Source organism: Prionailurus viverrinus, chromosome D2 (genome assembly GCF_022837055.1).
Source record: "Prionailurus viverrinus isolate Anna chromosome D2, UM_Priviv_1.0, whole genome shotgun sequence".
In the NCBI taxonomy this organism is placed as follows: domain Eukaryota; kingdom Metazoa; phylum Chordata; class Mammalia; order Carnivora; family Felidae; genus Prionailurus; species Prionailurus viverrinus.
Window position 1 is genome coordinate 45,328,795 of NC_062571.1, and position 27,372 is coordinate 45,356,166.

The 27,372-nt window shown below is 37.7% G+C and overlaps 1 protein-coding gene across 2 annotated transcripts in view; it reads right to left on the minus strand.

The window, feature by feature from the left end:
* The window catches only part of WAPL (WAPL cohesin release factor), a 90,325-nt gene that overhangs the window by 53,735 nt on the left and 9,218 nt on the right, over positions 1-27,372 (minus strand). Inside the window, exons 3-4 of one of the 2 annotated variants that reach the window (XM_047824922.1) lie at positions 6,823-7,866; positions 4,378-4,478 (exon numbers count right to left, since the gene is read on the minus strand). In XM_047824922.1, the coding sequence (XP_047680878.1) occupies positions 4,378-4,478; positions 6,823-7,866 (1,145 nt within the window). Of the gene's footprint in view, positions 1-4,377; positions 4,497-6,822; positions 7,867-27,372 lie in introns of both variants that reach the window. The other variant, XM_047824921.1, reaches the window with a different exon arrangement.

Sequence of the window (27,372 nt, forward strand, 5' to 3'; positions counted from 1 at the left end):
AACGAGATGTGTCACCATTTGAAAGATCTGCACATAAATCAGTGTAACCAGTATTTTCCAAATGACCAATGGATGATGTTACAAAGTATGTACGTGTAAAAATTCCATTCAAAGAGAAGACAAAAAGAAAAGTGAAAGACCGACAGATTTCAATGTAACAATATGAAAGGTTCATTGGTATGCTTTTAAATTCCAAACTGCAACTAATCTTTAAGAAACTCCTATTTGTTGAGTCTTGGTATCTTATGGAAGAACAACATTCACAATTACCTGAAAAGGCTATTAAAAATACTTATCTGTGTGAGGCTGGATTTTCTTCATATATTTCAACCAAATAAGCATTAATGAAATATATTGAATGCAGGGGCTATGAGAATCCAGCTGTCTTTCATTAAGCCAAACTTTAAAAAAGATTTGCAAAAAATGTAAAACAATGTTATTTTTCTCACTTTGAGAAAGTAATTTTCATAAAATGTTATACTAACATGTAATGGGTTGTCATTTTAAGTGAATTATTAATATGTATTTTTGAAATGTTTTCACTTATAATTTGATACTGATCTGCACATATAATCAAAAGGTCTTTTAAAAAAAAAAAGTTCTGGGGCGCCTGGGTGGCGCAGTCGGTTAAGTGTCCGACTTCAGCCAGGTCACGATCTTGCGGTCCGTGAGTTCGAGCCCCGCGTCGGGCTCTGGGCTGATGGCTCAGAGCCTGGAGCCTGTTTCCGATTCTGTGTCTCCCTCTCTCTCTGCCCTTCCCCCGTTCATGCTCTGTCTCTCTCTGTCCCAAAAATAAATAAACGTTGAAAAAAAAAAACATTAAAAAAAAAAAAAGTTCTTTGTGATTCTCAGTAAATTTTTTAAGATTATAAAGTAATCCTGAGACCAAAGAAGTTGATAACTATTGCTCTGGAATTAACACATGCCATGCACAATTTCATACAAACCAAAAGCGGCACCTAAGCATTAATGACTATAGTCTATATATTCCATACAGACTATATTCCACACTGCCCTGGCCCCTGGGTTCTCGCCCCAGAGCAAAGCTCTGAAGTTTTAAGTTTATTGATATTAGCACCGGGGCGCCTGGGTGGCTCAGTCGGTTAAGTGTCCGACTTGGGTTCAGGTCATGATCTTACAGTCTGTGAGTTCGAGCCCTGCATCGGGCTCTGTGCTAAGAGCTCAGAGCCTGGAGCCTGTTTCCGATTCTGTGTCTCCCTCTCTCTCTGCCCCTCCCCGACTCGTGCTCTGTCTCTTAATGTCTCAAAAATAAAAATAAACATTTAAAAAGATTAAAGAAATAACTCAAGTTCAAAAAAAATTAAATTAAAAAAAATTAGCATCAAGCACTTTTTTTTTTCTGGTGAGGGGTTGGTCACATGAAGGGGTACAAAAGTATAGCATAATTACTTTGAAAAGATTCCCAATTAGCTCTTTACAGAGGTAAAAGAATAAAAATAAAATGAGGCCGTAAGACTTGGCTTTACTCATTCTTGAGCTGCTCAAAAGCAGTTCAATCTGCAAAAGATGTTGACAACTTGCAACTTTCAACAACAAAAGAACAAGTTATATAAGGAATTTTTTATTGAACAGGTAAAGTCAAGCAAATTATTCTGAATACCCATGCTGGACCATATTAAATGACTTACATAATGCACAAGAATGAAGTTGGACACCCCCCCACACCCAAAGAATGAAGTTGGACCCTTAACTTACACCATATACAAAAATTAACTCACAATGGATCGAAGACCTAAAACTATAAAATTCTTAGGAGAAAACATAAAGGAAAAGTCATGCATCTGATTTGGCAATGACATTCTGGCAGCAAAAGAAAAAGCAAATTGGGACTTTACTGAAATTAAAAACTTGTGCATCAAAGCACACTATCAAGAGAATGAAGGGACAAGTCACAGAATGAAGGATCTATGTGCAAATTATTTATCTGAGATTAATATCTAGACTACATAAAGAACTATTAACAACAACAACAACAAAAAACTCACTTCAAACATGCACAAAGGAGCATCTGGGTGGCTCAGTCAGTTAAGCACCCAACTCTTGATTTCAGCTCAGGTCATGATCTCACGGTTCCTGAGTTCTGATGTGTCACTGCAGAGCCTGCTTGGAAGTCTCTCTCCCTCTCTCTCTCTGCCCCTACCCTACATGCTCCCTTTCTTTCTCTCTTTCTCTCTCTCTCTCTCTCTCTCTCTCTCTCTCTCTCAGAATAAATAAACTTAAAAAAATTGTTTAATTAAAAAAAAATTTAAGGAGGGGCGCCTGGGTGGCGCAGTTGGTTAAGCGTCCGACTTCAGCCAGGTCACGATCTCGCGGTCGTGAGTTTGAGCCCCGCGTCGGGCTCTGGGCTGATGGCTCAGAGCCTGGAGCCTGTTTCCGATTCTGTGTCTCCTTCTCTCTCTGCCCCTCCCCTGTTCATGCTCTGTCTCTCTCTGTCCCAAAAATAAATAAACGTTGAAAAAAAAAAAAATTAAAAAAAAAAAAATTTAAGGAAAAAAATCAGGGGTGAGAGGCATTAAGGAGGATACTTGGGATGAGCACTGGGTATTATTATATGTAAGTGACGAATCACTAAATTCTATTCCTGAAATTATTACTGCACTGTATGTTAACTAATTTGGATTTAAATTTTAAAAAATGTTAGGGGCTCCTGGGTGCCTCAGTTGGTTAAGCGTCTGACTTCAGCTCAGGTCATTATCTCACACTCCGTGAGTTGGGAGCCCCACGTCAGGCTCTATGCAGACAGCTCAGAGCCTGGAGCCTGCTTCAGATTCTGTGTCTCCCCCTCTCTCTGCTCCTCCCCTGCTCATGCTCTGTCTCTCTCTGTCTCAAAAATAAATAAAAACATTAAAAAATGTTAATGAACAATTTTGTAAGATTAAAAAAAAAAAAATCAAACATGCACAAAGGACTTGAAAAGATATTTCTCCAAAAAAGATATACAAATGACCACTCAGTGCCACAAAAAGATGCTCAACATCACTAGTCAGGGAAATGCAAATCAAACCATTAGATACCATTTCTCACCGTTAGAATAGCTATTATAAAAAAAAAAAAAGAAAGAAAGAAAAAATAGCTATTATCAGAAAAAAGGGGGGAGCACATGGGTGGCTCAGGTGGTTGGGCATCTGACTCTTGATTTCAGCTCAGGTCTTGATCTCAGGGTGTGAGTTCAAGCCCCGCATTGGGCTCTGCACTGGGCGTGAAGCCTACTTCAAAACAAAATGAAACAACACAACACAACCCAGAAAATAAGTGTTGGTGAAGACATGGAGGAAATGGAACCCTCTGCTGGTGGGAATGTAAAGTGGTTTAGTCAAGGTATAAAACAGTGAGCTAAACACACACCTACTCACTCAAAAATTCTACTCCTGTTTATCCAAAAGTATTGAAAGCAGGGACTCAAAATGGCCAAAAGGTGAAAACAACCCTAGTGTCCACCAACAGATGAATAAACACAATGTGATAAATACGAAATGTTCCTCTAAGAGAAAGAAGACAGGGAAAGAGGGAGAAGGCCATGTGACGGAGACAGACAATGGAGTTATGCAGCACAAGCCAAGAAACACCTGGAGCCACCAGAAGCTGGAAGAGGCAAGGACAAATAACCCCCTTAGTGTCTTTTAGAAAGCAAGACCCTCCCAACATCTTAATTTTGGATTTCTAGCATGCAGAACTGTGACAGAATAAACATGTTTTAAGCCAGCCAGTTTATGGCTTAAAACTAATACAAACAGTAACCTTCAATATATTTATATCACATAATAGAGGAGTTGTACCAGTGGATGGCAGAGTCTGGTCTTCTCTTCAATAAAATACCCTTGAAAAACAACAACAAATGTAGTATATACATACAATGGAATGTTCTTCCACCATAAAAAAGGACTGAAATTCTGATATGTGCTACAATATGGATGGACCCTAACAACATTATGCTTAGTGAAATAAGCCAGACACAGATAGGTAAGAATTGTAAGATTCCACTCATACGAGATAACTAGAATAGGCAAATTCATACAGACAAAAAGTAGAATAGTGTTTACCACAGGCTGGGAGGACAAAGGGGGAGTTATTGTTTAATGGGTAGAGTTTTTGCTATGATGAAATGTTTTGGATATAGATAACGGGATGGTTACAAAACACTGTGAATGTATTTAAGGTTACTGAATTGTACATATAATAAAAATTATGCTAAGTATATATTTTACCACACTTCAAAAAAATGCTTACAATTTTTTTAAAAATTGACTTACATCCCTTGAACCCAAAATTTGTTAGTAATTTTCAGATTAAAAAATCCAGAACTGAGTCCTCCAATAATATATAAATAATACAAATCACTGATAATGCTTTACTTACCCGTTTGGGACCACTAAAAATCTTTCTGGTGTTTTCTTTTGATTTATCTCCTTGTTTATTTGGGGGCTTCTTCACACTTTCAGGCACACCAGGCAAATCCTCTGTAAAATCCAAGTTTTCTGAAATGGTAATCAAAACTAGCTAGCTTTCCAATATTTCAAATTATCTACCAAACAACCTATGAGCATTTGGGGAGTGGCATTTGCAGGGTAAAAGAATACAGGAATAAAAGCACCATTCAGTTGACAAAACATCCCTAACGATAAGTCTCATTTTGCCATTCTCACCCTCTTGCTTGCCGACCCCAACTTTAGAAGAAAATCAGAAACCAAGTTAGTATGTATGTGCTTCAGTTTTATTTTCTGTAAATGGCAAAACCGATTCTTTTCTAAAATAACTGCTGGGTATCTAGGGACACTGACATTGGGCATTCTAGTTTAAATATACACACAGTTATCTACCTTTAACATTTTTCTAGAGCTTAAGTATACTGAATCATGCTGGCCTTCAAAGAATGTCTGCTTGCACGTACAAAAGTCACATTAAAAAAAAAAAAAAGACAGCTATTTTTGGCAAAAGATATAAAATGACCTAGTACAATGTAGCTCAATGATTTGTGGGTCTTCATACAAAAATAACCAAATAATTAGATAAATTCCTAAGCCGTTAAATTTCTTCTAGCCTAAACAAAAAAGTAAAATAGGAAGACTTTTCACTATCACTAGCCCAACCATTAAAAATGTTCGCTATTTCATGGGGCACCTGGGTGGCTCAGTCAGGTAAGTATCCGACTTCGGCTCAGGATATGCTCTCAACCGTTTGTAAGTTCGAGCCCCGCATTGGGTTCTGTGCTGGCAGCTCAGAGCCTGGCGTCTGCTTCAGATTCTGTGTACCCCTCTCTCTGCCCCTTCCCTGCTCATGCTCTTTCTCTTCCAAAAATAAACAAACATTAAAAAATTTTTTAAAAAATGTTTGCTATTTCATACATCAGTTGAAGACCCTGGATGTAGCAAATGGTCTCTAATTTTTTAATTTTATTTGGTAGCAATATGAAAGAAGTTTTTGAAAGGGAGCCTGATGATCTCACATTTCAAAGCTTAAAAAGTTACACTACCCCAAAATGTAAATTTCAGCCAGAGATTTTTCAATTGCTGATCAAAATAACTTGCTACCAAAGTTAGAAGAAAGAGCTAAGTAAATTGCAGGAAGAAAGGAGTTCAGGTTTTGTGCATGATTACTATCATCCTCCTGACAAAGCAACCCTAAGCTCTCTGCCCAGTCATCTCATGTGACTAGCAAGGATGCTGCAAACTTCAATTCTCCAGAAGAGATTCAAGACAACACTGGCTGAATTGATAACCCCCTTATTTATTTATTAATTTTTACAGTTAGAGGAGTAAGGAGTGAGCCCTTAGGGACTATTCTTATATGCCTCTAGTTTTAAAGAGTGACTCTAATCTAACAAAACTATTTTTAGGCCAAATAAAGCAAAACATTAGGTAGTCTCAAGTATGACTTATAATGTACACAAGAATCTATATGTAAGAATACTATTAGAATTCTAATTCACCATAATGACACTTCTTATATGACTTAACAGACAAAAACATTATTTAACAAGTAAAGTGACACAGAGAAACTATGTATTTGGTTAAATATATATAAATATAGCCCCTGGATCCCAGAGGCTTTTGCTTACTCTTCCTCACTCAACAATCAATCCACTTCACTAAGCCCTTGTCAGGTAGTGACTTAATTATAGTGAAGCTAACCTACTTGTGTTGGTCTCTCACAGTAGAAACTATCAACTCCTTGAGAGCCTCCAGTCATTACTGGCTCTACTATCTTAAGAGACAAATTAAATTTTCACTGGTAAGAGTGAATAAATACTTAACTAGCACTTTTCAATTTTATTAAATCAACTCAAGAGGATGATTTTTAAGATTAACATTTACCTTTTAACTTTAAACTTAAAATTTCTTGACAATGTTTTAAAACATTAGTTTAATTTTGAGCCAACTACAAATGCTTTTAATCAATTTTAATTTTCTAATATTTCCCTCATTACAAACCATCTATTATCTATGTAGTTCTAAATGTCCAAAATCTACCAAGTCCCCAACTGCATTTGGATTTTCAAAGTTGAAACATCAAGATGTCTAATATCCCTGTACACACACACACTTTAAAATTCTCAAGTGCTAAAGGCAAAATTAAAACACAAAATTAAAAGACCCAATCTATAATTTGATCCTTACAATGTGGAACTTGATTATGAACATTTAAAACACTGTACCTCTGGATAAGGTACAATCTGTGGTTCTAAATAATACTTCTATTAAAATTAAACATAACAAATTAAAATTAAGTACCTAAGCAGAAACTCAGTAGCTGTTGACTTAAACTTAAAATGCATTTACTTGTAATAATTTTTTTAAGTCTTACCTGCATTATTAGTACTAGACTGACTGTCCTGGGAATTATCACTGTTTTCAGGAGGAGGCTGCAAGGAGGGTGATGGAGCTGTTTTAGTTCTTTTTTTGCTTGTCTTTCTTTCCACTTGACAGTCATCTTCATCATCATCTTCACTTTCACTAAGGTCATCAAAGCCAAAATACTTAATTTTGTAATTAGAACTCCCAGAACCTCCTTCATCACCTCCTGTCTCATCATGATCTTCAAAACCAAAAAATTCAAGTTTAACATCCTTTTTGGATTTAGTATTACTAGGTCGAAATCTAGTAGTGGTCTTAGAAGTCGCAATATCTGCCTTTTTTCTTAGACGGCCAGCTTCTCCCAAATCTGCAGGGGTTGATGCAGTGAACTCATCCATGCTACGTTCCATAGTATCCTGTATGGTAACATTACAAACTGACAAGCAAGATGGATGTAAAACAGTGTAATCTCTAGTCCGTCCAACCGTCCCTCGAAAACTGGTCCCAGAACTTACACTGCCTTTCTTTGCCTGATTCAGGCCATCTTTACTTGATTCACTGTTTGCTTTGGCTAAGGCCTGACTGGTGCCGTCCATTAGCTTATCAAAATTTGATGCTCCTTGTGAGGATTTTGCTTTATTCGCCCTACAGTACGTCCTACAGTTGCTTGGCCTAAGAACACTTTGCACAATGTCTTCTTCAATGGCTTCATTTAGATTTTCCAACCGGTTTTTAAAATCTTCATCCTTCATCTCCAAAAGAGGATCACTATCCAAACCTAAAATACAATCTTCTGATCTGATATCTTCAAAATCATTATCCCATTCATACAAACCAGTTCTTACAGATCCCTTGATGGAAGATATTTCTGATGGAGATTCTGACCTTTTTCCAAGTTGGGAGTTCCAAGTATCATTTGTTTCCTTGATTTCATCAGCTTTGTATCCAGAAGCTACTGTTGTTTCTGCATTCGATTTCTTAGTACTGTCTTCAGCATTTTTGTAAATATGGTGACTATTCTTTTCATATTCTTCACTAAAATTCTCCACTTTATCTATAAAAATTAAAAATAAGTCAAGGATAAAAATTTAAGTGACATCAATGTAAAATTTAACAAATAATGATATCTGGCTAAGAGCACAGAATCAGTCTTGAAATAACTGCAATAAGGTTAAACTGTAAAGAAATTAATGAATGTTTACATATTTGACATTTCCCCTTCCACCTTTTAGTATAGAGCTCTTATGCCTTTTAGTGACCTCTCCCTAGTCATTCAAGTCCCTTAAAATTGTTATCCTTAATTCAAGAGATTTCAACAGCGTTAAGCAACTAGATCAATTCAGAATTAAAGGACTCAGCAAACCTTCTTGGAGATTATTATGGGTTTTTCAAATAAAAATGCTTAAACTAAAATTTATTTAGTAGAATCTAAACAGTGTAACACAATAAATGAAAACATTCCAGCAGTTTATTTCTCTGGTGTAGGGCTGCCCATAAGGTATGCCAGCTCTGTCTAGAAACCCATCTCAGGGTCAGGTTTCTTTCTCTAATTCTGTTTCCATTCTTTCTCCTAACCCTAAAAGCCATATAACTTCAAAGATTTTTTTTCTTAACAGCTGCTCTGGTGCCTAAGTGACTACAGTGGCTATCTATGCATATCCGCAAGTAGTAAATCTTACAGTTACTATTCATTTTGTACTTGGGCAATTCATTTTTACTATCTTTAATTTCTATCATCATAAACATTTTTTGTTAGCCTTTCTAAAAACAAGATGAAAATATGACTCAAACTGGTATTATGATTAATTCTCCCAGAACTTAGCAGTAGAAAAACAACGGCAAAATGTTTATGCCAAACTTATTGTTTATACTTAAAAAGTGCACTTACATTTAAGAAAAGCCAAATTACAGATCCCAATTAACAAACCATCAAATATAGGCAAAGGGATGATTACATGAATTCAATGCACAATTTTTAATACTACCCAATGGCTTTAAATCTAATTTAACTTGTTAGATTAATATTTACTTACCTTTAGAAGGGACCTAATACCTGTTTTATTCTTAGATATTTTCCAGCAGAAAGCAAGGAACTATAGTTTTCATAATCTCAGAAGTACCAATCACTAAGCCTAAGATACTGAAAAGTTGAAAATTAAAAGGTGACTCTGACATCTGAGTCAAGCAAAGTCAAGTCTAAATCAAGCCAGAAGAAATACCACCACAGCTTTTACTAACAAGTGGAAAGAGTAGGGGTAGCTGAGTCTGGAGACTTACTTGCCCTGGTTAAACGAGCTCTTCAGAGCTCAGGCAAGATCCCTAACTTCAGGAGTTTTCCTGAGGGCTTCAATTTCCTCATCTGTTCAGAAGGGAAGTCACTGACCTAGGCTACTTTACAGCCTTACCGAAGGAATTATTTCCTAATGAATACATTATGGGAGTGCTTAGTATGTTTAGCTTCACAAAGGTCTGTGAGATGTCATTAAATGTATTATCACATCACTTTTGCCACTGCATAGCATTCTACCATCTTAATGCCAAATTTTATGTAGGCTGTTTCTAATTGTTTTATGTAATAAATATCTTTCTGACTAAAAAACAAAGAACAGCATTTACATGAGCAATAAATGTCAGTATCCCTATTTGTAAAAACTACTACCTCGGGAAGCACCTGGGTGGCTCAGTCAGTTAAGCATACGACTTTGGCTCAGGTCATGATCTCATAGTTTCTAAGTTCAAGTCCCACATCAGGCTCTGTACTGACAGCACAGAACCTGCTTCCGAGCCTCTGTCTCCCTCTCTCTCTCTGCCCCTCCCTCCCCCAAAATAAACAAACATTAAAACAAATAAAATAAAACAAATTAAAAAAGAAAGAAAGAAAGAAAACTACTACTTCAGGGCACCTGGGTGGTTCAGTCAGTTAAGGTTAAGCATCCAACTTCGGCTCAGGTCATGATCTCGAGTTTGAGCCCTATGTTGGTCTCTGTACTGACAGCTCAGAGCCTGGAGCCTGCTTCTGTGTCTCCCTCTCTCTCTGCCCCTCCTCTGCTCATGCTCTGTCTCTCTCTCTCTCTCAAAAATAATCAAAACATTAAAAATTAAAAAAGAAACTACTTCAAGTTTCACTTTTATTACTCCCATTTCTCCTAAAATCAGAGAAAATACATGTTGTCATGTTGTGTTACTATTCTTATAAATAAGCCATCTTTCCTATGTCTAACTTTGTTGTGTGCTTATTATATAAATCTACTTTAAGTACAAAGTAATAAAGAGCCCTACAGAAAATATTCTCATTAAAAGTTGTAACTAAAAGTTACATTAGCAAGTATAATCAACTCATCTATTCAATTGTATAGCAAAAACAACCCTACAGATGAATTATTAAAATACATTACCTATTTTTAAATTTCTAAACATACATTACCAACAGAGTTCTGCATAATAAATGCTGTCCAAGTTCTCCACAAGAGTATTCTAATATATAAAATAAACACCTTCCCTTCATCATTTAGCTCTGCAACAAGTATTTACAACTATATCTTTAGAAGAGAGAGCAAGGCTATCTTATCCTAAAATGCAGAACAATTACTTCCAACTGCTTTCCTCCCTCAAATATCCCAGCTTCTCTGTCACATAAACTCATTTGGTATCTTAACACATCAAGTGTTAAAAAAAAAAAGTAAATAAATATCAGTTATTTTCTTCCAGAGAAGCTATGCATTACTGTTTTAATCTAAATTGACTATATAAACAGAAACATGTTCCTAGCTAAGACAGGTTTAGGAGTTCAATGAACGTGTGCCAATTCTGCCACTTTCTGGCTAAAACGAGGCCTTAAGAAGTTCAGGCTATTTCTTCAGCAAAAAATTAACAAAATATTTCTGAAGGGCAGGTTGAACAGATAAGTATATTTTATAGGTTATACAACATCACATAGATGCAAATTAACATAGCTATTACCACTCTGCCATAATACAGGACGTATTTTTAATAATCTTTTAGCAAGATTTTTCTTAGTGGGCTCTAACCTGTAAGTTCATCAATTCTCCTTTATGCGCCCTGTGTCTACCAGCTTCATGCAAGGAATCCAAAACTACATTCTAAGCCCTACTGTTCCTCAAGCTAAGTGTGAAGACTGGATGTATAGAAAGTTCTTAATTTAAAACTTAGCCCAGCACTATCCGCTATCAGATACTTATTAAATGTCTCTTAACATCACTTGATTTTAACATTTTCTTATTTAAGTAATCTCTAACCCACCATGGGGCTCGAACTCACAAACCCAAGATCAAAAGTTGTACACTCTTCTGACTGAGCCAGCCAGGTGCCCCAACATCACTAGATTCTAGCATCACTAGTTACTCAATCTTTAGTACATTAGCTAACATATAAAAGAGGGAATTTATCATAATGAAGGAAACACATGACAAGCATGATGTTAAACAACATAGCTAAGCCAGTAACTAGATGTGCAAAAGTTTGGCAAGCCGTATTATCTCTCTAGGCCTCATACTGCTTATCTAAAACACAGAAAGCAATGGCACATAAAAGATTAAATACCCACTATTCCCTTGAGGATTCTTAATTTTGAAAGGAAATGGATGATTCCCTTAGCAACAGAAACACAAACATTATCAGTCCTTAAAATACTAGGAGTATACATAGTTTTGTAAAGAAAAATAAATAGGTGGGGTAACAAGTCTTCTGTGAATGAAGGATACTCCTTGAAGTATTTAAAAAATTGATAAGTTTGATCAGAGATTTATGAATGGGTTTCACAGTTTCTTCACATTTTGTGAAACTGTATGAAAATGTGCACACATTTCTCAGGGAGAGTATGCATAGTTTCAGCAAATTTTCAAACTAAAAAATATTTTTACTGGCTTAAAAGAGAGAAGGAGCAAAATATATGCAGGACATCAGTGTATATTGATTGTGGAATTTCAAATCTCTATGGGAAAGATGGATTATTCAATAAAGGTACTGGAATATCTGAGGGAAATAAAGTTGGATTTTTACCTCAAGTATTAAAATATATCCTGGATTAATCAAAGACTTACATACAGAAAATGGAACTATACATATATTATAAAAGAGAATTTTAAAAAATACATTACACTGGAATGGGGAAATTCTCAGATACAAAGCCTATAATCCATATTAATTTACACAAAATCTAAAATTTCAGCATGTTAAAGTTAAAAGAAACAATAAAATGTGAAAAACCTAACTGCAACTAGTATTACCAAAAAAGAGGTAAATTTCCTTCACTTAACAAGAGTTCTTACCTATCCAGATGCATTAGAGACGTACATATGGGGGTAAATGCAAAGTTTTTAGAATACAGAAGTGAATCTTTAGGACCTCAGGTGGGTTAAGTTTTTTTAAACCAGATACAAAAAGCACTAACCATAAAGGAAAAGAAAGAAATTTCACCAAAATTAAATCTGTCCATAAAACAATACTATTTAAGAACTACAGGGGCGCCTGGGTGGCGCAGTCGGTTAAGCATCCGACTTCAGCCAGGTCACGATCTCGCAGTCCGTGAGTTCGAGCCCCACGTCAGGCTCTGGGCTGATGGCTCAGAGCCTGGAACCTGTTTCGGATTCTGTGTCTCCCTCTCTCTCTGCCCCTCCCCCGTTCATGCTCTGTCTCTCTCTGTCCCAAAAATAAATAAACGTTGAAAAAAAAAATTTTTTAAAAAGAACTACCAAACTAGAGTGGAAGGTATTGAGTCTATATAAAGAATGCATATAACGAATAAAAAGATACCTAATTAAAACATGATCAAGAGACTTGACAACTCACTCAAAAAGAAAGGATATTCAATAAACATATAAAATACATTAAAAGATGCCTAATTCATTAGCAAATTAAAACCATAATAAGATACCACAACACAACCATCAAAAGAGCTAAAATTCACAATATCAAGTATTGTGGGGAAGGTAAAGCAGCTTCAACTGGTGGTAGAGGAAACTGAACTTTGGCATTATCTATAAAAACTAAACAGAACACTTATGACACAACAATTTCATTTCAAAGTACTTACCAAATAGATACTCGTGCAAACATACACCAAAAGATGTATTCAGCTGAACCATATGAAATCTCCGTTTTAAAAATAATCAACTAATAGCAATTCCACATGGTTCAGCATAACAGAACTATGCCCATAGCAACATCATTCTAAAACAATGAGATCTAAATATTCATTAACAGGACAGTCAATAAAGTGGTCTGCTCATACAAAGAAATTCTACAGAGTAGTAAAAACCAAACTACATTTCTAGGGCAACAGGGTGACTCAGTTAGTTAACCCTCTGACTCTTGATTTCAGCTCAGGTCATGATCTCAGGGTTTGTGAGATCGAGCCCTGCATCAGGCTCTGTGCTGACAACACAGAGCCTGCACGGGATATTTTCTCTCTCTCTCTCTCTCTCTCTCTCTCTCTCTCTCTCTCTCTCTCTCTCTCTCTCTCTCCCCAGCTTGTGCACACAAGCTCTCTCTCAAAATAAATATTTTCAAAAATGTACATGTCAAATAGACTTACCCTTGAAGCAAGCAGTTTTATTTACATGCATTTACTCTAAAATAAGTATGAAATTAACATAAGTAACAAGGAAACTCACAACTTTGTTTCCTGGTTTTTGCTTTCATACACAATATGAACACCTACCAATAAAGAACAACTTAAAGTATCATACAGCCACATATCTAAATACTATGTACCTATTTAGAAAGAATGAGGCAGATCTGTGTTATGTAGAGATAAGGTCATTGTTAAGGATGGGATGAGGGACAAGACTTTCCTATCTCTTGAATTGCCTACAGTCTGAGAATAGTCTGTTCATACGCTTAAAACATAATAAAAACTGCCAAAGATACATATTAAGTACCTTAAAGAGTAACAATGGTATTGCAGTTACCTTTTTTGGAATCCTTATCTTTTAAAGAATTCTATCTATGTATGAAATACAATGTCTGGAATTTGTTTCAAAATAAGGGAGACTTTAAAAAGGAGAGTAGATAGGAGCGCACGAGTGGCTCAGCAGTTAAGCATCCAACTTTGGCTCAAGTCATGGTCTTTGGTTCATGAGTTCGAGTCCCTCATTAGGCTCTGCTGACAACTCAGAGGCTGGAGCCTGCTTCAGATTCTGTGTCTCCCTCTCTCTCTGGCCCTCCCCTCCTGGCACTCTGTCTCTCTCAAAATTAAATAAACATTAAAAAAAAAAAAGAGTATATAAGAATAAAAATAAAACAAGACTGACCATGAATTAATGTTTACTGAAGCTAGGTACATACAGATATACACATCTGTGTAACTGTATGCTAGTACGTATAGTATGTATATACGTACTAACAACATATATACTTCTTTCACCCTTGTAAAAAAGTGAATATATTTCCTTTCACTTTCACCAAAGCCATCAACACAGATGAGGAAAAACAGGCCCAGCGAGGCTCATGACATGAACAGTTACCAATTAAACAAATGGCCAAAACACCCCATAAAAAGATCCACCCTGAGTTCTATTACATTTTATTATCTTTGGTAGCAGCTAAAAATTGAAATACTAAAGCAGATAAACCATCATAATCCACATTAATAGAAGAGATCCAGATAAAGAAGTTAAACATCTAATGTTTTGGACAAATGTGTATCACATGATTTGCTGAAGGTTAAATTTAAACAAAACCTTTGACTTTTGACAAAGACGACTGTACAGATAAAGAGGCTTTGGAGACGATTACTGACTTTTAAATACAGGTGAGGTAACTAGAAAAGTTAATTTGGGCAGTAAGGGGTACCTCCATCATATGCAAGCTGCCTTTAAATATCAGAGTGGTTGTCATGAGAAGAGGGAACAAACGTATTCAGTGCGTAAAAATCATTCAATTCACTGAAACTATAAGGACTAATGAGCAAAAATACTAAAGATCAATTAGAACTGTCCAACAACGGAATACCTAGGGAAGAAGAGAGTGTACTCCCTTGCCATAAAAGAAGTATTTGATAAAATGGGACTTGATTAAAATCAGTTAACTTCTGCTCTGCAGAAAACACTGTTAAAACAATGCAAAGACAAGCCACAGACTCAAGAGAAAACGTCTGCAATAAATAGACTTGATAAAAGACCTTTATATAAAATATATAAAGAGCTCTTAAAGTTCAATGAGAAAATAAGCAATCCAATTAAAAATGAGCAAAAAAATGTGAACAGGTATCTGCCAAGAAACTATACTGACATCAAATAAGCACATGAAAAATGCTCATCATTAGTCATTAGGGAAATGCAAAAAGCTAATAATTTCCTTAATATATTAAAAATTCTTGGGTGCCTGAGTGGCTCAGTTGGTTAAGTGCCTGACTCTTGATTTCAGCCCAGGTCATGATGCATGACCTCAGTTCATGAGTCCAAGCCCCACATTGGGCCCTGCTTGGGATTCTCTCTCCCCTCTCTCTCTGCCTCCACCACGCTCATGCACTCTCTCTCAAAGTAAACTTAAAAATTTTTCTTTAATTAAAATAAATTCGTACACATTAGTAAGTCCAACATCTCACACAAACACAAAAAAGCTGGAGACATAGACAATTTATAGAAAAAGAAACAGAAAGGAATTAATAACTTATGAAAAGATACTTTATTTCATACACAATTAAAAATCAAAGTACAAAAAAGGGGCACATGGGTGGTTCAGTCAGTTGACCATCTGACTTCAGCTCAGGTCATGATCTCCCAGTTCATGAGTTCCAGCCCCACACTGGGCTCTCTGTCAGGTTGTCAGTGCAGAGCCCACCTCTGGATTCTCTGTCCCCTCCGCCCCCCACCCTGCCCCACTCCTTCCCTGCCTGCACTCCCCCCCAAAATATATATACATATACACACACACACACACACACACACACACACACACACACACACAAATAATCAAAGTACAGGGTGCCTGGCTGGCTCAGTCAGTGGAGCATACAACTCAATCTCAGGGTTGTGAGTTCGAACCCCACATTGGATGTATGGATTACTTAAAAAATAATAAATTTTTAAAAATCAAAAACTAAAAAAGTACCCAATGTTATATGTTCATTATTTCTCAATAAAGCTGATGGGGGGGAGGGGAACGAAATAAAACCAGGCTGAACTATACCTATACTTACTTAGCCCTCAGTATGTGCCTGGTACTGTTATAAATACTTTCTGCCATCTTAATTCATTTGATTTCACAGTAACCTTTTGAGGTAGGTACTACTACCAGTTCATATGCTTTTATCACAATTTCAACACCCAGAAAGCTCTGAAAACTAAATTTTTTCATAATACATTCTGAAGCAAAACCTGACCTCACCTAAGTGAGGCTATTTAGAGTATCCTACTTAGAAATGTATTTTCTTTTTCTGAACCAACACTGATTAGAATGCTGCCTCAGACTCTGATGGGGTATTGATGTAAAATATACACACTTTCTGTTTGCCAAATTAATCCTGAATTCCAAAACAAATCTGGTCCCAAAGGTTTCAGATAAAGAAATGTGAACCTGCATCCCATTCTGCAGATAAAGGATAACAGACATAAGTTACTGTCTAACAGTCACACAGTTATTAAGTGGTATTTGAAAAATAAAGCAACTTAAAAAGAAAACAAAAATACCGGAAGCAACCCAAAAGTCTCACATCAACAGAAACCATTTAAGGAATTTATAGCACATACAGAAATGGACATGACCATGCAGCAGCATTTTAAATTAAAAAGGGGGGGCACCTGGGTGGTTCAGTTGGTTAAGCATCCGACTTGGTTTCCGCTCAGGTCATGGTCCTGTGGTTTGCATTTTCAAGCCCCACATCAGTCTGCACTAAGTGTGGAGCCTGCTTGGGATTCTCTCTCTCTCATTCTCTGAATACCTAGTCCCTGCATGTGTGCATGCTTTCTCTCTCGCAAAATAAATAAACTTAAAAAAATAAAATAAAAAGGGAGGGAGGCCAGAAAGAACATTTTTATATACTGCCACAGAATTAGCCCCAAAATATATTAAGAGAAAGAGCAAGGTACAAAATGGCATGTTAACATTTGTGAATTTAAATACACACACCCATAACTACTTTTACTGATTCTATGTGCACAGTATTTGTCAGAAGGATCGAAACAAAAAATAAATGGTCACTCCAGGGAGAACTGGGGTGACTGGGGAAAAGGGCTGGGAACCTTTCAACCATTACCATGCACAAATAAATTTTGATTTGAAATTTTTAAAAAGATGTACAAATTCTAAAATGAAAAAATTAAACTCTCCAAATAAATGGCATTCGTTCAGCTAGGCAAAAAGCCCAGAGTTTTATAGAAGGATAAGGCAAAAAAAAAAAGGCGCCACACATCTACTTGGAAATTTGACATCAACTGAAAATCTGAATGTATACACCCTGGGGCACCTGGGTTGCTCAGTCGGTTGAATGTCTGACTTCAGCACAGGTCATGATCTCACAGTTCATGGGTTCAAGCCCCACGCTGGGCTTTGTGCTGACAGTGCAGAGCCTGCTTCAGATTCTGTCTCCCTCTCTCTCTGCCCCTCACCAATTCATGGTCTCTTTCAAAAATAAACATTAAAAAAATTTCTTTTAATGTATACAACATCTTCTACCACTATACTGAGACATTATGCTCAAAAACACAAGTAGGGAGGGGCGCCTGGGTGGCACAGTCGGTTAAGCGTCCGACTTCAGCCAGGTCACGATCCCGCGGTCTGTGAGTTTGAGCCCCGCGTCGGGCTCTGGGCTGATGGCTCAGAGCCTGGAGCCTGTTTCCGATTCTGTGTCTCCATCTCTCTCTGCCCCTCCCCCGTTCATGCTCTGTCTCTCTCTGTCCCAAAAATAAATAAAAACGTTGAAAAAAAAATTAAAAAAAAAAACAACACACAAGTAGGGAGATGTTCAATATAGCAATTATTTGTAATAGCGAAGAACTAGAAATAGTCAAAGTGTCCCTAACAGGCTAATTTTAAAGTATAGTACACTCATACAATGGGAAACATGGAACTGCTACAAAAGAACAAGTAAATCTGTAAGTATTGATAAGTGTACATCTGAGAGATTTTCCCTTAAGTGTTCTGCAAGGCACGATACACTATATATAGAGAGTGTGTATACACGTACACACTCTCTCTCCATATATATATGTATATATACGTATAATATGTATACATGTATTTATATATATGTATCATGCTCCCATTTGTGTGTGCCTGCATGTTTAAGAAACACTGATTCATATGCTAAGCATACTGAAGATTGTGAAACGCTATATAAGAAATTGTCAACAGCATTTGCTTCTGTGGAAGGGAATGTATTTTTTTCACCATCAGTCAATAAAAATATGTGGCTATTTATCAGAGGTATCTAAAAAGCCAAAGGAAAAATGGCACATCTTCAGTGGATCAATTTTACTTAAAGATCTGAATGGTAAAAGGCATTAAAAAAAAAAAAAGCGCTTTAACTGGTAATTTAAGACATCTTTATATTTTGGGAAGGGAAACCAAAAATGCACTACTGGGGCACCTCATCAAAATAAAAAGCTTCTGCACAACAAAGGGAACAATCAGCAAAACTAAAAGGCAACCAACAGAATGGGATAAGGTATTTGCAAATGACATATCAGATAAAGGGTTAGTATACAAAATCTATAGAAAAAATCAAACTCAATATCCAAAAAACACTTCAGTGAAGACATGGGCAAAAGACATGAATAGACACTTCTCCAAAGACATGGCCAACCAACACATGAAAAAACGCTCAACATCACTCATCATCAGGGAAATACAAATTAAAACCACAATGAGATACCACTTCACACCAGTCAGAATGGCTAAAATAAACAACACAGGCAACAACAGATGTTGGTGAGGATGCAGAGAAAGATCTCTTTTGCACTGCTGGTGGAAACACAAACTGGTGCAGCCACTCTGGAAAACAGTATAGAGATCCCTCAAAAAATTAAAAATAGAACTACCCTACGACCCAGCAATTACACTACTAGGTATTTATCCAAGGAATACAGGTGTGCTGTTTCAAATGAGCACATGCACCCCAATGTTCATAGCAGCTGACAATAGCCAAAGTATGGAAAGAGCCCAAACATCCATCAACGGATGAACGGATAAAGAAGATATGGTATATGTCTACAATGGAGTATTACTCAACAACCAAAAAGAATGAAATCTTGCCATTTGCAACTACGTGGATGGAACTAGAGGGTATCATACTAAGCGAAATTAGCCAGTCAGAGAAAGACAAGTATCATATGACTTCACTCATATGAGGAATTTAGGATACAAAACAGATGAACATAAGGGAAGGGAAGCAGAAGTAATATTAAAACAAGGAGGGGGGCAGAACATAAGAGACTCTTAAATACAGAGAACTGAGGCTTGCTGGAGGGGTTACGGGTGGGGAATGGACTAAATGGGTAAGGGGCACTGGGGAGGACACTTGTTGGGATGAGCACTGGGTGTTGTACATAGGGGATGAATCACTGGAATCTACTCCTGAAATCATTATAGCACTATATGCTAACTTGGATGTAAATTAAAAAATAAATAAATTTAAAAATAATAAAAATAGTTTTTAAAAAAACAAGAAAAAGACATCTTTATATTTTATAAAGTATACCAAAAAACCAAAGTTACATGTAATTTAAAAGATAAAGCCATAAAAAAAAAAAAAAAAGATAAAACAGTAAATATCAAACAGCTTTCAAAAGTGCTACTCAGCTGGGCCCACTACACAGATAGTCCAAATCACAGAGCAGTACTGGTCAATTTAACCTTCCCACATGCCCCATCAACATTACCTACGGAAAGCCTTAACTATGACAACCTACCAGCAAGTAAGGAGCTTGTTCACTCCAGTGGCTTTTTTTTTTTTTTTTAATGTTTGTTTATTTTTCAGACAGACAGAGACAGAGCTCCAGCGGGGGAGCAACAGAGAGAGAGAGAGAGAGAGAGAGAGAGAGAGAGAGAGAGACACAGAGAGACACAGACAGGGGGAGAGGGAGGAGGAGAGGGAATCTGAAGCAGGCTCCAGGCTCTGCGCTGTCAGCACAGAGTCTGACTGCAGAAATCAAACCCACAAGCAGTGAGATCATGACCTGAGCTGAAGTCTGACGCTTAACTGACTGAGCCAACCAGATGCCCCTGCTCCCATGGCTCCTGCTCAAGATGCCCATCTCTGCCTACCTACCAGGAGACAGGAAACATACCCCAGTCACTCCTCGACCAGTGCACCTACCTTCCAAGTGGCAATTAACTCTTCAAATTAATACAGAGACACCCAGAACTACGCTAAAACCTTTCAAAACATATATAGGCACAATTGAGGTTTAAAGATATTCATTTCAGGGGCGCCTGGGTAGGTCAGTTGGTTGAGCATCCAACTTCAGCTCAGGTCATGATCTTGATATTCATGGGTTCAAGCCCCATATCCAGCTCTCTGCTGACAGCATAATCCTGCTTTGGATCCTCTGTTCCCCTCTGCCACTTCCCCACCCTTGCCGTGCATGCACACACACACAAATACACACACACACACACACACACACACACACACACACACACACTCTCTCTCTCTCTCTCTCTCAAAAATAAACGTTTAAAAAAAAAAAAAGAAAGAAAGAAAATTCATTTCTAAATCCTCAATTCCACATGTACTCTGGTCCAAAATCTGAAGTGCCAACCCACCTGGGATTTAATCATTCTCCCACATTATAAATAATGGCATATTGCTCACCCATTCCTAATCTTACTGTGATATATTGCTCCAATTCTGGCATAACCTATAAAAAAATAATATGATAGATTACCGGCTTCTGTGCTTACTACGTGAGTAACTCTAATGTATGGGTAACATCCTTTGCATGTCAGGCAGTTTCCAATTATTGCTTTCAGATAGAAACTGCTGTAACAACTCTTCCCCTTACTTTTGTCACTATGCTTTCTCAATATTTACATGTATTAAGAAACAAGAATAGATTGATACCAAAGCTTTTTATTATCTAAGCAATGGCATTCATACACATGCACTAATTGGAAAAAGTCCTGCCCACCAAGATGTACATTTCCAATAAATTCCAAAATTTCAATAAATTTTGCCTTTAAAATGTATAGTATTCATAGTTGACCAACCATGCACTAATAACTGTGCTCATAACAATCTAGAAGAATTTTTAAATTTAAACATATATACATATTCCTGTACAAAGAATTATGAAAAGGATGAATTATTAAATAAACATAAATACGTGAATTAGGATAAAATTCTGAAGGCAAGTGGAATAGAAATACAAGCATCCGACTCCTGATTTCAGCTCAGGTCATGATCTCAGGGTTCATGGGATCAAGCCCCGCGTCAGGCTCTATGCTGACAGTATGGAGCCTACTTAGGATTCTCTCTCCCTCTGTTCCCCTCACCAGCCCCTGCCACGTGGATGCTCTCTCAAAATAAGTAAATAAAGTTAAAAAAAAAAAAATACAATTTCAAAAAGATAAAGGGACACTGTAAATCTTCTGGCTGTGAAAGAACTTGTTTTTTAATATTTGAAAGTGAACAGCGAATAATTACAACATTTCCAAGTAAGAAGGCGATTATGATAAAAGACAGGAGAGCAGTCATTCTGGGGGTGAAGGAAGGGACAGATGGAAGAGATTCTAGAGTGGTTGCCAAAATTCTATTTCTTAATGTGGGTGGAGGTTATAAGCATGTTGCTCTTATAAATAATTTATTAAACCAAACAGGTATTTCTATACATTGTATTGTATGGTTTTCTGTATCTGTGTTTTTATAATAAAACGGTCAAAAAATCACAGATACTTAAATGTTTTATTTTAAAACATCAATATTCATAGGAAATTTTTTTTTACAGGAAATTATATCTTTTGCAAGCATTTAAATTTGAGATCAATATTTTCATAACCTAGGTACTTACCCAAGAGAAATGAGGAAATAGGTCTAACAAAAATCTAAATGTGAATGTTTATGGCAGCTTCATTCATAATTGCCCAAAACTGAAAACCAAATGTCCTTCAACTAAAGAAAGAATTTGGGCATATATAGAATGGAATATTACTCAGCAATTAAAAAGGAATGAACTACTGTTACATGGAATACTCTTAAAAGCATTATGCTAAATGAAAGAAGCCAGACTGATTAGACTACATACTACATGATCCCAGGTGTATGACATTTTGGAAAAGATAAAAACTACAGGGACAGAAAAGAGATCAGTGGATGCCAGGGGTTGGAGGTGAGACAAGAGACTGACCAAAAAGGAGCATGAAGGAACTTTTGAGATAACAGAAATATTCTATATCTTGATAGTAATTAATTACACACATTTTCATAGAACTATATGGGTTTGTTTTTAAAATACTACACCAGGTATATTCCACTTGTCCTTCCAGATCCACTCACCATCCTAATCTCAGCCCCAGGAGGCTGATCTATATCAAAAAGTTTCCTTCCTTCTTCCACTGGGTTTTACCCATTAGGAGCCCCAGCAGGATGAATGGAGGAGCTTTAGGTTCAGGTATACCACCCCGCCCCACCCCCCCACCTCTCCACCCCCATCCCCCCTCCCTCCCACCAGCACTTTCCTTATTAGGCCTCTCAACAAAAGGATACTGCTCCCTTAAGGTGGCTTCCTCTATACAGCTCAGATAATCCCCCTGTCCCTGTGAAAATGGTTGTTAATAGCTTCTCTGCTTGCTAACCAAGGCTAGGGCACCTTGTGATTTCCTTAACATTTTCCCCACAACTTTGTAAATTGTCCCTTTATAAATACACTTTCTTGGTATTAGCCTAATTGGGGCATGCCGCCTATTTCCAGCTGGGATCTTGACTAAGACTCAAACTTAAAAAAATATATAGGGGATATATGAAGCAGGGACAGTTTTCAAACACTTTTCAGACAATGAGTGAATGAACAAAGAAGGTTTGAAAACTGCCATCAGAAAATTTGGTTCTAAAGACACCATGCTTCTCATCTGTTTCTCTGGGTCATGATCCAAAATGTAAACTCATCTTGTCATCTACCTTCTCCCAAACACTTTAATACTCAAAACGTATCTGTACTTCTTTCCAATCTCAAAATCCAACAACCAACTGCCATCACCACCCAAACCCTTAAGTCTAAATCACGCAGGACTCAGTGATCAGCACACTCACATATACCTGGGGGTTCATTCCCTCTACCACTTCCGGGCCCTAGCTGAACCCTGACTACATACATATGCCTCTTACCCTGCAGCCCCTTTCAGTATCTGAGAGTAGGATGCTTTGGGGTCACTAGTATGCTGACTCTCCAGAGACTTTTTATAAAACTATTCCTACTCCACCCTCTTATAAAAGCCCATCCTTTTGAGGCTTGTGTCACTTAGCTAGTTACCCTCTAATCTTCCCCAAACTCGTCATTTAACAACCTCTTATTCTTCATTTAAGGGTTTTACATAGGATTTATAACCTATCCCTCATGCCAGTCTTGCTAGCATCCTGAATTCCATCAAATCCCAATCCCCTGACCTCACAGTTCTTTAAGCTTCTCCCAAAGACAGTCTTCTACATTCCAGCTCAGCCACCAGTTCTGTTTCACCCAGAAACTTGTCATGTCCTAGAAGGCTTCACCTCTTAAATATTAAAATCTAGTAACTCACTTCTCAATCACAACCTACCAACTATCCAACCTGTTCCAGTAACCCCATTCCTGACTTTTATTTAACAAGACTCTCAGGGGGCGCCTGGGTGGCTCAGTTGGTTGAGTGGCCAACTTCAGCTCAGGTCATGATCTCACAGTCCATGAGTTCGAGCCCTGCGTCGGGCTCTGTGCTGGCAGCTGGGAGCCTGGAGCCTGCTTTGGATTCTGTGTCTCCCTGTCTCTCTGCTCCTCCCCTGCTTGTGCTCTGTCTCTCTCAAAAATAAATAAATGTTGGAAAGAATTAAAAAAAAAAAATAATAAGACTCAGTATACTGACCTCTCTTCTTTCCTTTCTCCTATCCACCAGCCTTGTCCAACTCCTAAACGTTTTAAATTTCACAATCATTTCACTCACTCTGGACAATACCCTAAATTCTTTCTTCTCTACCTGTTCACACCACATCTTGTCAGACAAAAATGACAATCCAGGAAAATTCTAATTTTCCTATCTAATATTCTACATTCTGTGCAGGTTCTGGCTAACAGGGCCTACTAAAGCAGCGGGGGGGGGGGGGGGGGGGGGTGTGTTTGCACTCACAGTGAGGTAAGTGACCGTAAGTTTTTAATGATACAGACTTCATTAAGGCTTCATTGACGTCCAGAAATTCTCTCTATACAGCTCCTGCTTCCATTTTCTGCAACACCTGTTTGAACACTTTATCCCTCCACTCTAGCCCCCACATTTCCTTGCCCTTATCTTCCTTTCAGGGATAATCTCTTCTATCATTTCATGGGGGAAAATAATGTCTTCATCCATAAAACCACTCTATCTTCCATCCTTTCACTAAGCTCACATTCTCATCCATCTTTCCTCCTACCCAGCAAACATGGTTCCCTTCTTCCAAGACCAATCTCCCCACCTTGTGCTTTGAATCCTATGCTCTAAGGCTCTACTTTGCAATCAAACCTTCCAGAAACCCTCATCACCTCATAACTTTTCAGAACCTCTCTTCTCCCCTTCAAATATCTTTAATAAGTTATGTACACTTGCTACTCCCATATCCTGTGTACTCACTACTCAGACTGTTCCAACCCAAGCTGCACACTCCAATGCCAATTCTGCAGTCCTCATTCTTGTTGATTTTGCAAGTAGCATTCCAATTCAGTTGATCCTTCATGAACACCTTTCTACTGGCTTCTATAAAATACCACTGGCTCAATTTTCCTACTGGTGCTCTAGCTGCCTCTATTCAATTTTCTAATCTAGTTTTTTTTTCTTCTTCTCTCCATCAATTAAGTATAACAAGTTCTTCATAGTTCAGTGCTTTCTCCTCTTATATTCTCCTTAATGACTTCACCTAATCCTATAATTTCAAGTAATATTTACATGCTGAATCTCAAATTTATCATCTCCAACCAAGTCTTATCTACGTTCATACCGGCATACCCTATGCCTCACAAATGTCTCAAATCCAATGTGCCCAAACCTACACTGATGAACCTGACCTCAAAACATCCCCTTATCTTGGGGCACCTGGGTGGCTCAGTCAGTTAAGGTCTGACTTCGGCTCCGGTCATGATCTCACAGTTGCTGAGTCTGAGCCCCGTGTCTGGTTCTGTGCTGACAGCTCGGAGCCTGGAACCTGCTTCAGATTCTGTTTCCCACCCCCCCCTCTGCCCCTCCCCCATTCGCACTCTGTCTCTCTCTCTCTCTCTCAAAAATAATAAACATTAAAAAAGTAAGTCCCCTTATCTCAATACCACCATCTGCTCACATGTTCACATTAGATAACTGAGAGACATTCTTAATGTCTCCTTCTTCCTCACTGTCCACGCCACTAAGCTCTGCTACTTTCATGCTTGCTCAGTGTAGCAGTAGGTCCCAACTTAAGGGTCAGCTTTGGGGGACCTGGGGGGCTCCGTTGGTTAAGCATCTGACTCTTGATCTTGGCTCGGGTCAGGTCTCACGGTTAATAAGATAGAGCCCCATGTCAGGCTCTGTGCCGACAGCATAGAGCCTGCTTGAAATTCTCTTTCCCTCTCTCTGCTCCTCACCCACTCTCACTCTCTCTCAAAAAAAACGAGTAAACTTGAAAAAAAAGTTGAAACACTGTTACAAAATTTTCAAGAAGTCAGCTTTGCCCCTATCCCTCACTCAGACCATACACTCTTAAAGGACCCCACATTTTTCTTTTCTTTTTTTTAAAGTTTATTTATGTAATCTCTACACCCAATTTGGGGCTTAAACTCACAGCCCTGAGATCAAGAGTCCCATGCTCTTCCGACTGGACCAGCCAGGCACCCCAGATCCTATATTTTTCTGTAATTTTCAGCACACTTCTTCTCTATTCAATCTCTGTCTTGCCCACTAGAATGTGAATAAGGCAAAATCTCGTTCATTGACATACATGAGCATTCAGCATACACAGGACACTAAAATAATAGCTGAATGGCTGGAAGGAAAGCAACCCCCAGACTTCCCTATGAACAAATTCATCCTCCTCTACCATCAGCGCTCTGGGAAAGTTGAGGACTGTTTCCTGGAGTCAAAGATTGGGCAAGAAAAATGTGTGAATCACCTGGCTCTAAATTCTAAAAATATGGAATGCATATGGAAAATCTCTGAAAAGCATCAAGTGTTGTACAAATGTGTTGTCACTGTTTTAAAAGCAGTTATTACCAGCAGAAATCAGTAACTCCATTCCCAGAGGGCATGGACTATGCTTACAGTTTCTACATACTACCTCCTATGGCTGGTATTCAACCTGGATCCGAGAAGAAACTTGTCAGTGGTCACGTGCACTTTTGTTATTGCTCAGACCTTGAAAATAATCCTCCTTTTGGGCGCCTGGGTGGCTCAGTTCATGATCAGGTCATGATCTCGTGGTTCATGAGTTCGAGCCCCACGTCAGGCTCCGTGCTGACAGCTCGGAGCCTGAAGTCTGCTTCCGATTCTGTGTCTCCCTCTCTCTCTCTGCCCCTCCCTTGCTCATACTTTGTCTCTCAAAAATAAGTAAATGTTAAAAAAAAAAAATTGTCCTAAAAAGAAAATAATCCTTTTACTAAGAAAATATTTTACAAGAAATTAAAGTTCTGGGGCACATGGCTGGCTCAGTCAGAAAAGCATGTGCCTCAATCTCAGGGTTGTGAGTTCAAGTCCTATGATGGGTGTAGAGATTACTAAAAAAAAAATAAACTTTAAAAGAAATTAAAATTCCACTCATAAACAAAATTTAAAATTAGTGTCTTTCAGAATTTGCATACTAAATTTCCATTTTTATAATACATATCGCAAAAAATGAAAAAAGTAAATACTTATTACTTGTAAAAATAAGATCAGTTTTATTTGCTAAGTATTATAATTACTTAGGCCACATTTCTTTTAAGTTTGTTTATTTATTTATTTAGAAAGAGCAAAAGCAGGGGAGGGGCAGAAAGGGAGGGAGGGAGAGAGACTCTCAAGCAGAATCTGAGCTGTCAGCATACAGCCCCACACAGGGCTCAATCTCATAAACTATGAGATCATGACTTGAGCCGAAATCAAGAGTCAGACACTTAAAGGACTGAGCCACCCAGGCACCCCAGGCCACAATTTTTATTGAAAAGAAAATTATTCAGGGTCACCTGGTGGTTCAGTTGGCTGAACGACTGACTCTTGATTTCGGCTTAGGTCAAAAGGTGCTTGGGATTCTCTTTCCCCTCCCCTGCTTGCTCATAAGTGTGCTCTCCTCTCAAGATAAATATTTTTTTAAAAAAGAAAATTATTTAAATAGAGGCAAGAGGGAATCGAATGTGTTCCTATTAATTATCTCCAACTCCAAGGTAAAACTAAAACTGTACAGTGACACTATTTTTTAATATACGAAATTTATTGTCAAATTGGTTTC